This window comes from Anomaloglossus baeobatrachus, chromosome 5 (genome assembly GCF_048569485.1).
Source record: "Anomaloglossus baeobatrachus isolate aAnoBae1 chromosome 5, aAnoBae1.hap1, whole genome shotgun sequence".
Taxonomy (NCBI): Eukaryota; Metazoa; Chordata; class Amphibia; order Anura; family Aromobatidae; genus Anomaloglossus; species Anomaloglossus baeobatrachus.
The window spans coordinates 264,674,308-264,691,314 of NC_134357.1; the positions used below are offsets into that span (position 1 = coordinate 264,674,308).

Genomic DNA, 17,007 nt, shown 5'->3' on the forward strand with positions numbered 1-17,007 from the left:
CCACGTTGCGTATTTGCATGCAGTTACGCTGCGTATTGCATGCGTCCTGCGTCCCCAGCACAATCTATGAAGATTGTGCATAATCCATGCCCACGTGGCGTTTTAGAACGCAGCGATTTTGCATACTTCTAAAAAGCAACATGTCACTTCTTTCATGCGCTCTGCATGCTGTCTCCATTCTGTCTATAGGGAGAGGCAGCATCTAGAGCGCACGAATTCTGCAGTCACCAAAGTTTCAGAACGGAGCTTTTCAGCTGCGCTCTGAAGTGGACATGCAGTGACTTTTACGCTGCGGTGCAGAGCGCGCACACGTGGGCACATAGCCTTAGTCTGGGTCAGCAGGCTACACAATCATGGGGGAAGACTGCTGATATGATGATGTCCAGAAGGTAGTCATTGACACACTCCACAAAAGGTCATTTCTAAAGACGCTGGCTGTTCTGAGTGCTGTATCCAAGCATATTAATGTAAAGTTGAGTGGAAGGAATAAGTGTGGTAGAAAAAAAGGTGCACAAGGATCTGGGATAACCGCAGCCTTGATAGGATTGTTAAGAAAAGGCCATTTAAAAATTTTGGGGGGAGATTCACAAGCAGTGGACTGCTGCTGGAGTCAGTGCATCAAGAGCCACCACACACAGACATATCCAGGACATGGGCTACAACTGTCGCATTCCTTGTGTCAAGCCACTCATGACCAATAGACAACGCCAGAAGTGTCTTACCTGGGCCAAGGAGAAAAAGAACTGGACTGTTACTCAATGGTCCAAGGTGTTGTTTTCTGATGAAAGTAAATTTTGCATTTCATTTGGAAATCACGGTCCCAGAGTCTGGAGGAAAAGTGGAGAGGCCACAATCCAAGATGCTTGAGGTCTAGTGTGAAGTTTCCACAATCAGTGATGGTTTGGGGAGCCATGTCATCTGCTGGTGTAGGTCCACTGTGCTTCATCAATACCAAAGTCAGCGCAGCCGTCTACCAGGAAATTTTAGAGCACTTCATGCTTCCCTCTGCCAACAAACTTTTTGGAGATGGAAATTTCATTTTCCAGCAGGACGTGGCACCTGTCCACACTGCCAAAAGTACCAATACCTGGTTTAATAACCACAGTATCACTGTGCTTGATTGGCCAGCAAACTCGCCTGACCTAAACTCCATAGAGAAACTATTGGGTATTGTCGAGAGGAAGGTGAGAGACACCAGACCCAACCATGCAGACGAGCGGAAGGCTGCTATCAAAGTAACCTGGGCTTCCATAACACCTCAGCAGTGCCACAGGCTGATCGCCTCCCCCCCCCCCCCCATGCCACGCCGCATTGATGGAGTAAATCATGCAAAAAGATCCCAACCAAGTATTGAGTGCATTTACTGTGCAGACTTTTCAGTAGGCGCTAACATTTCTAAGTTTTCATTTTTTTCAGTTGGTCTTATATAATATTCTAATTTTCTGAGATAATGACTTTTGGGTTTTCATTGGCTGTAAGCCATAATCATCAACATTAACAGAAATAAACACTTGAAATAGATCACTCTGTATGTAATTACTCCTATAATATATAGGAATAGATCATTCTGTGTGCAATGACTCTATCTACATACAAAATCGCCAGTAGTGGATGTCCTCCTATTCAGTCTTGCACCGCGGCACTGTCCGTTGCGCAGCCGCAGCTCGAACGATGCTCCGGCTTCCGGGTCCTCACCGCACGCAAACACATAGCAGACGCACATAGCTACACCGAGCACGTACACACACATAGCGCACAAGCATGTATACACTGAACACAGAGACACACACTGCTGTATACTCACCTCTCTGGGGCCGCCGCTTCTGCTGTCAGCCTTTTACTGCAGTTGAATGCTTTGTGGTGCCGTAAAGCATTCAACTGCAGTAAAGCCATGACATCAGCCTGCAGCGGCCGCTCCGTACACTGGACGCTATCACGGAGAACTCTGTGTGCTGCAGCTGGAGGCTCCGCAGGCACGGAGGACAGGTGAGACACGGTATAATAGGGGACAGACAGGAACCAGCAGGAGCACATTACTAAACAATGTGCTCATTACTGCAGGGGACATAACCCCACCTCCCACTAGATCTGTAAGCCCAAAGCCCCACCCCACCAGATCTGTATGCCCCCACCTGCCCCCTCACCAGAAATGTATGCCCCCAGCACCACTAAGCATAGACAGATGTTCATTTCACCACACTCCCTATGCGATAGCATCGGGCCTATTTCTAGTATAATATATAGGAATAGATCCCTCTGTGTGTAATGACTGTATAATATGTTTCACTTTTTGTATTGAATTACTGAAATTAACTTTTTAATCTAATTTATTGAGATGCACTTGTATGTTTAGGATAACAACAAAGAAACAAATTTGTCTGATAATATATTACAAAGTTGCTTATTTTCATTTGTACTATTGATTTCTGAAATAAATTAAGAGATTACGCTTTAACCCCTTCACGACCAAGGACGTAACTGTACGTTCTTGGCAGTGTTTATCTCTTTAATGAGGGCTGACATGGCAAGCCCGAATTATTCCCCGCACATGTCTGCTGATCTATTCAGCAGATATATGCAGCTAATGGGTGCGGTTGGATCAAATATTAACCCCCTTAGATCACTTTTGTTAAGCTGACAGCATGATCTATCGCGCTCTACTGGGTATAGCGCTGCTCCCCGCGGCAATTGGTGGTCCCCTGACGCGATCACAGGGTGCCAATAAAAAATAAACATATTTGGTATCGCCGCGTTCAGAAATGCCCAATCTACCAAAATATAAAATCAGTTAATCTGGTAGACGGCATGGTGAAAAAAAAAATCAAAACCTTAGAATTGCAGAGCTTTTTTTTTTTTTTTTTTTTGTCCCCGCAATATTGAATTAAAATGCAATAACAGGCGATCAAAACATCACATACATACAAAAAATGGCATAATTAAAAGCGTTAGATCGAGACACAAAAGATAAGCCATCACACAGGCCCAGAGCCTTACAAATGAGAACGCTACAGGTCTAGGAAAATGGCAACAAAAGCGCATTTTTTTTTTTTTTGTTTTTTGTTACAAAGTTCTGAATTTTTTATTTTCACCACTTAAAAGTAAAACTATGCATCTTTGGTAGTGATGAGCGAGCATGCTTGTAACTACTCGGTACTCGCACGAGTATCGCTGTACTCGGGCTGCTCGGCGGGGACCGAGTAATCTCGCGATACTCGTGCTGTACTCGTGGTCTTCATCCCTGCATGTTGGCGCTCTTTTGAGAGCCAGCCCTCATGCAGGGATTGGCTGGCAGACCACTGCAATGCCACAGCCCTGTTAGTTGTGGAATTGCAGTGATTGGCCGGCCTGCACAGCGTGACCGAGCCTTTATACTGGCGGGCGCGCTGTGCTCTGCTCACAGCTATCCAGACAGTCAGTGCAGGGAGAGTGTCGCTGATTCAGGGAAAGCTTTGCGGCCCTTTATAGTTAGTTCCGGAGCAGGGCTGCAAACAGTGTGACCAGAAGTCCTTCTCAGGACTATTATAGTTGTATACAGGCAGGCAGGGTATAGCCAGGTCGGAGTACAGTAGCAGAGTCCTTCTCAGGACTATTGTTGCTATATACAGGCAGGGTATAGCCAGGTCGGAATACAGGCTAGTGACCAGAAGAGTCCTTGTCAGGACTATTGTAGCAGTATACAGGCAGGCAGGCAGGCAGGGTATATAGCCATTCCTAGTGGTGACCGTATACCAGCCTTCATCATATCTGGGGCTGGTGTACACAGTCTAAAACAGTCCAGATAGTGTCAGACTTCTCAGTAATTGTCGCTCCTAAAAACCAGTTAGGTTCTTATTGCGTCCGTGCTTGCATTTAAAAACAGCACGTGTGTGTCTGTCGGTGGCAGCGTACAGGTGCACGTTTTGCACAAACTATTATATAACGCACAAGTCTAGTGTATAATACACGTCAGTCAGCAGTGGCTGATAGTGTCAGACTTCTCAGTAATTGTCGCTCCTAAAAACCTGTTAGGTTCTTATTGCGTCCGTGCTTGCATTTAAAAACCGCACGTGTGTGTTGCAGTCGGTGGCAGCGTCAGGCTCCACATTGTCCCTGGATAGAGATGTGCATAAGGGCCTCAAAACATTGTTCCCATTGCAAAGGAGCGGGTCGCCTGTCGTTGTAATGTCCATTCTGAAAGAATGGTCGAAAAAATTTACCACTGGGGGTATACCTGAAACAACGGCCTAACTATTGTAACGGTCATCATGATGGCGCATGAGGAGAAGGAGGAGCAGTCCAGCGATTAGCCAAAGTCCAGAAGTGTGTACCCATGGGTGAGTGTAGGTACATGGCAAACTTTAAATTCCGCTCTCATTTGCTGGTGGTGTGGTGAAGTCTGGCCCAATCCAACCCTTGTTCATCTTGATCAGAGTCAGCCTGTCAACATTTACAGTTGACAGGCAGGTGCGTTTATCTGTAATGATTCCACCTGCGGCACTAAAAACACGCTCTGACAAAACGCTAGCGGCAGGGCATGCCAGGACTTCGAAGGCGTAGAGAGCCAATTCATGCCACGTGTCCAGCTTGGATACCCATTAATTGTAAGGCACAGAGGAATGTCGGAGTACAGTTGTTTGATCTGCAAGGTACTCCTTGAGCATCTGGGCAAACTTAAGATTTTTTGTGGCACTACCCCGCACCTCAGGGGCTGTGGTATGTGAGGGCCTGAGAAAACTGTCCCACATCTTAAAGACTGTTCCCCTACCTCTGGCGTATTGGACTTGTGCCCCTCTCGGCTGTACGCCTTGGTTGTCCACTGATTCCTGACCTATGCCGCTAGCGTTTTGTGAGGGGAATGCTTTGCCTACTTCCGTGACTATGGCCTTCTGGAACTGCTGCATTTTGCCTGACCTCTTCGCCTCGGGAATAAGAGACATAAAGTTCTCCTTGTAGCGTGGGTGTAACAGTGTTACCAACCAGTAATGATTGTCGGCAAAGATGTTCTTAACGCGAGGGTCACGAGACAGGCAGCTTACCATAAAGTCAGCCATGTGTGCCAGACTCTTAACAGCCATCACTTCAGTATCCTGACCAACATGATGACTGAACATGCTGTCCTCCTCCTCCTCCTCCTCCTCATCTACCCTGTCCTCTGGCCAGCCACGCTGAACCGAGGATATGACTGCATGTCATATCCTCAATTTGGCCAGAGAGTTGCTCCATGTCTTCATCCTCCTCCTCGTCATAGTCCTCCACTGCACGTTGTGATGAGACGAGGCTGGGCTGTGTGTTATCACCCACACCCACTACTGTTTCTTGCTCAAACTCATCGCGCTCCGCCTGAAATGCATCATGGTTGTTTTTTGAGCAGAGACCATTTTAGAAGACAGAGAAGCGGTATGGTGACGCTAATAATGTCGTCATCGCCGCTCACCATCTTGGTGGAGTCCTCAAAGTTTTGGCGGATGGTACATAGGTCGGACATCCATCTCCACTCCTCAGGTGTTATGTGTGGAGTTTGACCCATTTCCCTACGGCTTAGGTAATGCAGGTACTCAACAACTGCCCTCTTCTGCTCACATATCCTGACCAACATGTGCAGAGTTGAATTCCAACGCGTGGGGACATCACACACCAGTCTGTGAGCCGGAAGATGCAAAAGGCGCTGAAAGCCGGCAAGGCCGGCTGAAGCAGTAGGTGACTTTCGAAAATGTACAGACAGGCGGCGAACTTTTACCAGCAGATCAGACAGCTCTGGGTATGACTTTAGAAACCGCTGAACCACGAGGTTGAGCACATGGGCCACGCATGGAACATGTGTCAGCTGGCCTCGCCTCAAAGCCGCCACCAGGTTCCGGCCATTGTCACACACAACCTTTCCTGGCTTTAGGTTCAGAGGTGTGAGCCAGTGATCTGCCTGCTGTTTCAGAGCTGTACACACCTCTTCTGCATTGTGGGGTTTGTCACCTATGCAGATTAGCTTCAGCACAGCCTGTTGCCGCTTCGCCGAGGCAGTGCTGCAGTGCTTCTGTGTCGCCCTGGACAAGCCAGGGGCCACAGAGCACAACACTTACACACCCCACACTCCCTGCAGGCATATCATAGTCAAAACACAAAATCCTTGTTGCCTTCCCCAGGGGCTGTTGTCCACACCAGGGGGTGGAGCCAGGCGGTTGGTCTCCACTCACCAAGGAGGAGGGAAAACACAGGCAGTGAGAGTTAAGCTAAGGAAGTGGAAGGAGGAAAGTAGTAGAGAGGAGAAAAGTGACAGCAAAGAGCCTGAAGTTGGTCCGGGTGTGTGGCCCGGACAGGACAGCAAGGTTGGCAGGATGTGGTGACCGTCTGCAGTGGAGGCCGATTGGAGTCTGCCGTAAGGACCGTGGACGGGTGGTGACCCGGCCGTACCGGACCGGTATACAAAGAGAAGACAGCACCATTGGCAGGGGCCTTTCGGATCCCGGCAAGGCTTGGTGTCGCCGTGAATTTGCCAAATCCGTTAGTGAAGGGGACCTCAGGGTTTCCAAACAGCCAAGTCACGATAGAAGGCAACCGTCCAACCGTGAAGGGGAGACACCGCCACCGCCAAGGGCAACCGTCTCCCAGGGCCAGCGCCTGTGGGCAAAAGGGTCTCCTCCGGCCCATATCCAGGTCGGGGAGCGGGTTACCGGTGGGAAACAATCACTACCAACACTGAACTTAGGTGCAGGGAGAGACAGTCATCACTAACCTGCAGGGAGGAACAACCGCAGCCGTCCGAGGGACCCGTCCATCCAGCCACTTGTTTTACCGTGAACTGTGTCATCATCATTGGGCTGAGTGAGTACCTCCGTGCCGTGCGGCACAGCGCTGCCCCTGCGACCCTGCACCTCATCAGGCCCCGCTACCCGCCTGTCATCCATCTCTACCCCATCACCGGGCCCCGGGACAACCAACCCCCCTACCCACGGAGGGGAGAAATAACAACAAAGCTGCTCCCGGGATACCCGTCCAGAGCAGCGGTGGTGTCCACACAATCACCACAACCGTGGGTGGCGTCACGTACAATATCCCCAAAACCCAAACCACCCCTTTTCACTCACGGGCGAGGAGCGCCGCTCGAGCCTCCGGGATCCGGCCATCGCTCGAGCAGCAGCAGCCATAGAGCAGCGGCAGCCGGACCCGAGCAGTGGGAGAGCGCAGCGTCCCCTCCTCCGCCCGCGACAATTCCAGCTTGGGACTGGTGTGGAGGGTAAAGTGGATGAGGATGCGCAGGAGGAGGAGGAGGCTGAGGAGCATGACATTCCGGAGCTGTAGAGTGTGGGTGAAACACTGACTGAGGTAGGGCCTGCAAACCTTGGTGTGGGAAGGACGTGTTACGTCCCTCGCTCAGACTGGGTCCCAGCTTCCACAATATTAATAATATAAAATTAATAATATTACTGGATCAGCCACCACGTCGTCTTCGTCTTCCGCACCCTGCTCCTCCTGACTTCCTGACAATTGTGTCTCATCATCGTCCACCCCTTGTTGAGACACGTTGCCAACTTCGTGAGAAAATGGCTGCTGAAATATTTGGGCATCTGTACATACGATCTCCTCATGACCCACTTCAACAGGAGCTGGCGAGAGGCCAGAATGTGTGAATGGAAACGTGAACGAACAGCTCTTCCGAGTGTCCAAGTGTGGGATCAGTAATGTCCGTGGACGTGTACTCGGCCTGGTGGTAGGAAGGAGGATCAGGTTCCAAAATGTGCGGTGCAGTATCACGGCTACTGACACTTGACCGTGTGGAAGACAGAGTGTTTGTGGTGGTGCCAATCTGACTGGAAGCATTATCCGCTATCCAACTAACAACCTGTTGACACTGGTCTTGGTTCAAGAGCGGTGTACTGCTGCGGTCCCCAAGAATTTGGGACAGGACGTGCGAGCGAGTAGATGTGGCCCTTTGTTGTGGCGAAATTAGAGCTTGCACACGACCTCGGTCTCTGCCTGCACCACCATCACGTCCACTTCTTGTTCGTTGACAACGCCCTTGCGCATTTTGCAATGCTGTGCTGATGTGTATTCACTAGACTTGTGCGTTATATCCAGGTTTTTGCAAAATGCACACAAGTGCAGCGGAAAGCTGCCACCAACAGGCACACACGTGCGGTTTTTAAATGCAAGCACGGAGGCACTAAGAACCTAACAGGTCTCTATCCAGGGACAACGTGGAGCCTCCCAATTTTTGGCTGCCCTGCCAAAGGGCTATACTACAATAGACCCACTTCCTTCCAATGGGCACTTCAGGTTTACAGGCCCTCATGCACGTCTCTATCCAGGGACAACGTGGAGCCTCCCAATTTTTGGCTGCCCTGCCAAAGGGCTATACTACAATAGACCCACTTCCTTCCAATGGGCACTTCAGGTTTACAGGCCCTCATGCACGTCTCTATCCAGGGACAACGTGGAGCCTCCCAATTTTTGGCTGCCCTGCCAAAGGGCTATACTACAATAGACCCACTTCCTTCCAATGGGCACTTCAGGTTTACAGGCCCTCATGCACGTCTCTATCCAGGGACAACGTGGAGCCTCCCAATTTTTGGCTGCCCTGCCAAAGGGCTATACTACAATAGACCCACTTCCTTCCAATGGGCACTTCAGGTTTACAGGCCCTCATGCACGTCTCTATCCAGGGACAACGTGGAGCCTCCCAATTTTTGGCTGCCCTGCCTAAGGGCTATACTACAATAGACCCACTTCCTTACAATGGGCACTTCAGGTTTACAGGCCCTCATGCACGTCTCTATCCAGGGACAACGTGGAGCCTCCCAATTTTTGGCTGCCCTGCCAAAGGGCTATACTACAATAGACCCACTTCCTTCCAATGGGCACTTCAGGTTTACAGGCCCTCATGCACGTCTCTATCCAGGGACAACGTGGAGCCTCCCAATTTTTGGCTGCCCTGCCAAAGGGCTATACTACAATAGACCCACTTCCTTACAATGGGCACTTCAGGTTTACAGGCCCTCATGCACGTCTCTATCCAGGGACAACGTGGAGCCTCCCAATTTTTGGCTGCCCTGCCAAAGGGCTATACTACAATAGACCCACTTCCTTACAATGGGCACTTCAGGTTTCCAGGCCCTCATGCACGCCTCTATCCAGGGACAACGTGGAGCCTCCCAATTTTTGCCTGCCCTGCCAAAGGGCTATACTACAATAGACCCACTTCCTTACAATGGGCACTTCAGGTTTATAGGCCCTCATGCACGTCTCTATGCAGGGGCATTGGTGAACCTCACAATTTTGGACTGCCCTGGCAAAGGAAAATACTACAAAGACTCACTTCCTCAAAATGGGCACATTAGACTCAAGAGGCCTTCATGTACGTCTCTTCTCAGGGACATCGGAGTGCCACACAATGTTTTCACGTAAAATCTTTCATGTATTAATCTCAAAAAGTAACATACATTAGCTCTATCTCACTATTGGGTATGTGCCCTTAACATTTCCGCCATGAAAAATCATTTTGGGGTCATTTTTGAAGGTTTTCTGGTGAGTCCGTAAAAATGGCGTAAAACGCGGACAAAATTGTTCACAGCTGTGACTTTTGAGTGATAAATGCTTCAAGGGGTCTTCCCCATGCTGTTGCCATGTCATTTGAGCACTCTTCTGAGACTTTTGTGACATTTTTAGGGTTTCTCCATGCTGCCGGGGGGTCATTTCACAAAAATACTCGGGTCTCCCATAGGATAACATTGGGCTCGTTGCTCGGCCCGAGTACACGAGTATCTTGGGATGCTCGGCCCGAGCTTCGAGCACCCGAGCTTTTTAGTACTCGCTCATCACTAATCTTTGGTATCTATTATCTCATACTGACCTGGGGTATCATATTCCCAGGTCAGGTTTACCATATATTGAACACTGTAAATAAACCCGAAAAACAATCGTGGAATTGCACTTTGTTTGCAATTTCACTGCACATTTATTTTCTGGTTTTCCAGTACAATATGGATCAGAATGAATGGTGTCATTCAAATGTACAATCGTCCCGCCAAAAAACAATCCCTCATATGGCTATATTGATGGAAAAATAGAAAACGTTATGGCTCTTTGAAGAAGGGGGAAGAAAAAAACAGAAAATCGTCTGGGGTGAAGGGGTTAAAGCTCAAAGATAAATTATATAACAGTCATATGAAGCCACTGCTTTTGGCTGGATCGGAACTAAGGGCTCATGCGCACGTTGTGTACTTACATGCATTTACGCTGCGTATAGCACTGCAGCGTAAATGCATGCGTCCTGCATCCCCTGCACAATCTATGTAGATTCTGCATGATACGTGCACACTTTGGTTTTTTGAACGCAGTGATTTGGGTGCTAAAATTTTGACCCAAATCGGTGCGTTCAGAAAAGCAGCATGTCAATTATTCCGTGCGCTTTGGATGCAGCTCCCACTCTATGGTGGGGGCAGCAGCCATAGCGCATGGAATCTGCTTTTTTTCTCCAAAAAAACTGCATCCATTATGCAGCACATGTGCTGTCAAATCGCTGCAGAATATTCAGCAGGTACGTGCGCATGAGCCCTAACATATATGGGGGTGTATCTACTATCCCCCTACAGATAATCATCTGACTCTTGGAATTTCAATGGTAATTATGGTACTTTTTTGCGGTCCAAAGACAAGAGACCCCACAGGCAGCCTCTCTTAGACAAAGGAGAATTGTTTGGCTCAGCCAAGTACACTGGTGTACAGGGTGTCTGCAATTTTGCAATGATATGGTCACCACTCTCCCCTCCCCCATGCCCTTGCCCCTCCCCCCAAAAAAATGAAGTCTGCTCATGACAACCAATCACCGTTCACCTTCAGATTATCTCCCACCCCCCCATCTTGTCAACACATGTGGAGACAACTTGTAAGCATGCTAAATGAGCCTTCAAAATCAAGTCTAATCCAACAGACAACCAGGTTTAAACCCTGCTTTACACCTTACGATCCAGCATACGATATCGTATGCGATCGTAACCGCCCCCATCGTATGTGCGGCACGTTCAATTTGTTGAATGTGACGCACATACGCGTAACACCCCATCACACGTACTTACCCGTCCATACAACCTCGATGTGGGCGGCGAACATCCACTTCCTGGAGTGGGAGGGACGTTCGGCGTCACAGCGACGTCACGCGGCAGCCGGCCAATAGAAGCAGAGGGGCGGAGCTGTGCGGGATGTAAACATCCCGCCCCCCTCCTTCCTTCCGCATTACCTGCCGGGAGCCGCAGGACGCAGGTAAGATCTGTTCATCGTTCCCGGGGTGTCACACACTGCGATGTGTGCTACCCCAGGTACGATGAACAATCTGACGTTCAATTTTTAGGAATTGAACGACGTGCATGCGATGACCGTTTTAACGTTCAATCGCACGTAGCTGTTACACACTGCAATGTACCTTACGATGCTGGATGTGCGTCACTTACGACGTGACCCCGCCGACACATCGTAAGATACATTGCAGCGTGTAAAGCGGGCTTAACATGTGACCAAAAACAATCATGTCCACATTCACATAGCTAAGGCATTTTGAACACTTTTTACTCATTGCATCCCCTATTCTTGAAGGCACTGGTGGGTTTTGTAACTCAATGATTGAGTAAATAATCTATCTTCGTGTTTGTGGTACACCTAAAGTGAAATTCTTCTTTCTTCCCCAGATTGTCTTAAATATACTACAGCTGAAAAACCTCGAAGAACCAAAGTGAAGGAGTTTTTATGCCTAATATGCAGAAAGACTTTTAAACAAAATTCCAAACTTTTAAGACACCAAATTATCCACACTGGGAGAAAACCATACACATGCCCTGAATGCCCGAAAGCCTTCATTTGTAATGCAGATTTAACTCGACATCAGATGGTTCATACAGGAGAAAAGCCATTCACTTGTTCTGAGTGTGGTAAAAGTTTCGGTCATGAATGGAACCTTAAAAAACACAAGGACTCTCATATTAAAGAGAAACCCTTTAAATGTTCTTGGTGTACCAAATGTTTTGCTTCGAACTTCGCTCTTCGTAGCCATCAGAAAATTCACAGTAAAGACTGTTTATTCTCATGCAGTGAATGTGGAAAATCTTTCATGGATAAATCACATCTCCTTGATCACCACAAAGTTCACACCGGAGAGAGGCCTTACCTGTGCATTGAATGTGGAAAGTCTTTTGCTCTTAAGCATCACCTTGGCAGACATCTTAAAATCCACACAGGTGAAAGGCCATATTCTTGCCAGGAATGTGAGAAAACATACATTAGTAAGTCAGGCCTTGCTGCACATGAAAGAATCCACATGATTAAGAAATTGCCTCAGTGTTCTGAATGTGAAAAGACTTTTAAGAACCACGCAAATCTTGTTGAACATCAGACAATTCACACTGGGGAAAAAATGACATTCTGTCATAAATGTGGGAAAGCTTTTAGGACCAAATCTGAGCTTTCTGCGCACAAAAGAATACAGATGAAACGGTACTCTTTAACCTACGGGAAGTTGGTTGGAAGCCAAGTTGAACTTGAGCATCATCAAAACCCCCTCACAATGGATAACTCTCATTCTTGCTTAGAGTGTAACCAGACTTTTTTCACAGAGAGAAAGCTTGAGAATCCTCAAAATGTGTACACAGGAGATTGGCCTTATTCTTGCTCAGAGTGTAGCAAGACTTTTTGTACAAAGACTGAACTGACAAAGCATCATAAAGTTCACATGGGGGAGAAGCCATATAGCTGCTCAGAGTGTGACAAGTGTTTTGTTACATATGGCAATCTGAAAAGCCATTATAGTGTTCACACAGGAGAGAGGCCTTATAGCTGCTCAGTTTGTGACAAGTGCTTTATTACAAAGCGCGAACTCGCAAGCCATCATAGAGTTCACACAGGAGAGAAACCTTATAGCTGCTCAGAGTGTGAGAAGTGCTTTGCTACAAAGGGCAACCTTACAAGACATCATAGAGTTCACACTGGGGAGAAAGCTTATAGCTGCTCACAGTGTGATAAGTGCTTTGCAACAAGTCGTAGTCTGAAGAACCATTATAGAGTTCATACACTGGAGAGGCCATATACCTGCAAAGAGTGACAATTGCTTTAAGTAGGGCAACCTCAAAGTATTAGACTTCACTGAGAAAAAAAGCCATATTGTTCAGCAGAGTGTGAAAGATGTTTTGCCTACAAAAGAAAACCAAATTATAACCATCATACAAAAGCATCATAATGGCGGAATTATTTTAGTGAAATTCCAAAAACCTCAAAATGTTTGACACAAAAGGCCTATAAATTTCTGTTCACAATGTAAGTGTCCTAATTCTAATCACAAATGGTATAAATTTAATTTGTATAAATTTAGCAAGATGGAATGATAAAAGAAAAGAGTTTAATATATTGAGCCACTATCAGCTGTTGTCCAATAAAGATTTGTTTTTATTACTCATGGTTTTCAATTCTTGCAGCACATTTGCAGAGTGAATGGTAGACTGCATAAAAAAACAAAATGCTGGCAGCTCAAACACAGATTTTCTGTACAGAATAAGCACTAAAATAAAGTACAATACAATATATGTGAATGGAGTTTTTCAAATCACATGTAATGGATCTTTCTATCACATTTAACATGATGATTGCCACCATATCTGACTATGCACACCTTCCATCAGCCTGAGTGCTTGCTCACACAACCATAAATCGAACGGGTGCAAACCGATAAAGAGGTATTGTACTTGGACCGTTATTCAATGAGGCAGTGCAGAATAGTGTGTTTTTCTGTCATGTAATGTCATGTAATCGGTGCGTGGTATAAAAAAATTGCAGTATGCTCTGTGATTTGACATTAAAACAACAAATGTGACAAACATATGGAGGGACACCTATGCCTGAAGAAGTTAATGGCGTATAATATGGCACAAAAACATTCTATTGGTAAATATCACAATTCTCCTTTTCTAAAGAAGCCACACGTGAGATTTTCTATTTTCCCTGGTGAAACGCGCGTCGGTAGGTGTTGGGAGAACCTCCCTTCTCCGGGACACTGATATCTGTTACTATTCCTACGCACTAGGCACTATAGATTGGTATGTATGGAAAACTTTATTGAGATATGCTCCCTTTGACCTGACTCTCTTTGCACCAGGCACTTTACAATAGAACATACATGGGGGAATTATTTTGGGATATTGACGACCTTACATATAACTATTTTTCCTAGGTAGGATTTCACTTTTTGAGAAAAATGCATTTTTTGCTCATTATCGTCATGTCTGATGTATAATCATGAATTCATGATCTTTATGATATTTACTAATAGAATGGTTTTTGTGCCATATTATACGCCATTCACTTCTTCAGACATAGGTGTCCCTCCATATCTCTTATGTCACATTTGTTGTTAAAACCCATAACTCCTATTCTCCTGTTTGTATATTTCAATATATGGAGTTTGTGTATGTAGTGGGGTGACCACAATCTGACACCCACCCGCAAATGTGGTATATATGGTTATAAGGAGATTTGCTTACTTTAGCCCAATATTTTAGTAGGTGTAATAATATTTGCAAATACCTACAATTAGAAATGTAGTTTAGTTCTTCTGATTCACTTTGTTGCTTACCTCATTTTCAGGGCATTACCGGACCTTTTGGTATCCATGGCTATGACCACGAGCAACTAACTATCTGTGACTATATGAGTGGTCGTAATCATGGCTACCTAAGTTCCTGCAATGCCCTGAACATGACGTAAGCAACGTAGTGAATCAGAAGAACTATATTACATTTCTAATTAGAGGTATTTGCTAATATTATTATACCTACTACATATTGGGATAGGATCTTGGAGATGGAAATAATCCTTTACACTACGGATCCCTCTCAATCAAAAGCTTTCATAATACGATGTTCACATTGAGAGACTGTTCCCCTTGACTGGGGTCAGGCTGCGATATGTTCTCTCGTGTGAGAGAATTGGCCTGATTATGCTAATGACACTCGGCTCAAATTCTGATCAGAGTCTGAGCTGAGAGTCAGAATAGTATGATTCAATTCTCTTGCATGTAAAAATCGCAGCACTGGTGTGGAGAAGACAGAAAACTTCATCTGCTCCCTTGTCTGTCAGCATATATTGGACTGCACTCGGATGACATCTCAGTGCAGTCTAATTTTCCACATACGCTTGTATGGGTGCGTGTCATCAGATTATCGAATCATCATGAGAAAAAAATAGCTGATCGGCACTACCCCATGGTATAACATTAGGCATAGTGCTATCTCATAAAACATCTGATAGCAGTGAGCCGTGTTATACGCTCGTGAGAGCAAGACATTACACTCCTCTTTTCACATACTTCTTACTGTGGTCCCACCTTCCTCACAGATTGCTCTCCATGGCCATTTCTCCTCAGAAACGAAGTCTCCTGTCCCAGATAAAATGTTTCTCATCGCCCCACATCCTCAGCTGCTTTTAGTGGCCACATCGCCATGAGACTGCTACCTGTGTTCCTCTCCTCTATCTAAAAATACTCCCAGCTCACTTTCTTAGGTTGTGTCCGCACTTTCCGTTTCCACCTGCTTTTCAGGTTCGTTTTTAACTGCAGCGTTTTCATGCCAAAAGGCATGCGTTTTGATTTTCCAGCAAAGTCTATGGGAAAATGTGAATTTCTTGTCCGTACTTTGCGTTTCCAAATGCTGCGTTTAATTTGCAAAATTTGGGCAAAAACCATGCGTTCAAAGAAGCAGCATGTCAGTAGTTTTTGCCATTTTGGCTGCGTTCTACACCTATTGAAACCAATGAGTTGTAGTAAATCGCTGCCAAAATGTGAAGCAGTGCACTTGCATTGCATTATTATTGCAATCCACATGTGTTTATTTACCATAACAAAGGCAGGTCTTTCGTCTTTCTCTCTCGGTCGGTCTCTATCACTCTCTCTCTCTGTCCGATGTCGGTCTCTCCCTCCCACCCCCTCTCTCATACTTACCGATCCACGATCACCGGCACGGCCCTGCATGGCGTTCACACTGTGGCGGCTTCTTCTCTTTTGAAAATGCCGGCCGCTCATTAATCCATCACGTATTCCCTGCTTCCCCCGCCCACCGGTGCCTATGATTGGTTGCAGTCTGACACGCCCCCACGCTGAGTGACAGCTGGCTCACTGCAACCAATCACAGCCGCCGGTGGGCATGTCTATATCAAGCAGAAAAAAATAAATAAATGAAGAAAAAACGACGCACGGTCCCCCTACCCCCCCCCCCCCCTTCAATTTGGATACCAGCCAGTGTAAAGCCACACGGCTGAAGGCTGGTATTCTCAGGATGGGGAGCTCCCCAGCCTAACAATATCAGCCAGCAGCCGCCTGGAATTGCTGCATCCATTAGATGCGACAGTCCCGGGACTTTACTGGCTCATCCCGAATTGCCCTGGTGCGGTGGCAAACGGGGTAATAAGGAGTTGATGGCAGCAGCCTATAGCTGCCACTAAGTCCTAGGTTAATCATGGCAGGCGTCTCCCCGAGATACCTTCCATGATGAACCTGTAAGTTAAAGTAAATAAACACACACGTCCAAAAAAATCATTTATTTGTAATGAAAGACAAAAAAAACCCTCTTTCACCACTTTATTAATCCCTCAAAAACACCTTCAGGTCCGACGTAATCCATGCAAGGTCCCACGACGCTTCCAGCTCTGCTACGTCGGAAGCTGACAGGAGCGGCACTAGAACACTGCCGCTCCTGTGAGCTCCATGCAGCAACTGAAGTGAGTCACGCGATCAGCTGTGCTGTCACTGAGGTTACTCGCGGCCACCGCTCTCCAGTAACCTGAGTGAAAGCACAGCTGATCGCGTGGCTCACTGCAGTCACTCAGGGGATTTGCGATCACAGGTGAGTCCTTCATGTGTGACCGCAAATCAAGCCGCGGCACACGCACAGAGCCGCACGATCACAATGAAGTCGGGTGATGGTCATCCGAGTTCATTCTGATCGCGCGGCACTGTCCCGCAGCCAGCCGTGACAGTGCGGTTCCACTCGGCTCTGCTGCAAGTCT

General features: G+C 46.9%; 1 protein-coding gene across 2 annotated transcripts in view; it reads left to right on the plus strand.

Moving 5' to 3' along the window:
* LOC142309951 (uncharacterized) overlaps window positions 1–13,374 on the plus strand; it is a 32,482-nt gene extending 19,108 nt beyond the window's left edge. For both annotated transcript variants that reach the window (XM_075347423.1, XM_075347424.1), the window contains one exon: window positions 11,652–13,374. In XM_075347423.1, the coding sequence (XP_075203538.1) occupies window positions 11,652–13,057 (1,406 nt within the window). In that variant the 3' untranslated portion in view covers window positions 13,058–13,374. The remainder of the gene's footprint in view (window positions 1–11,651) is intronic.
* Window positions 13,375–17,007: the final 3,633 nt, after the last annotated feature.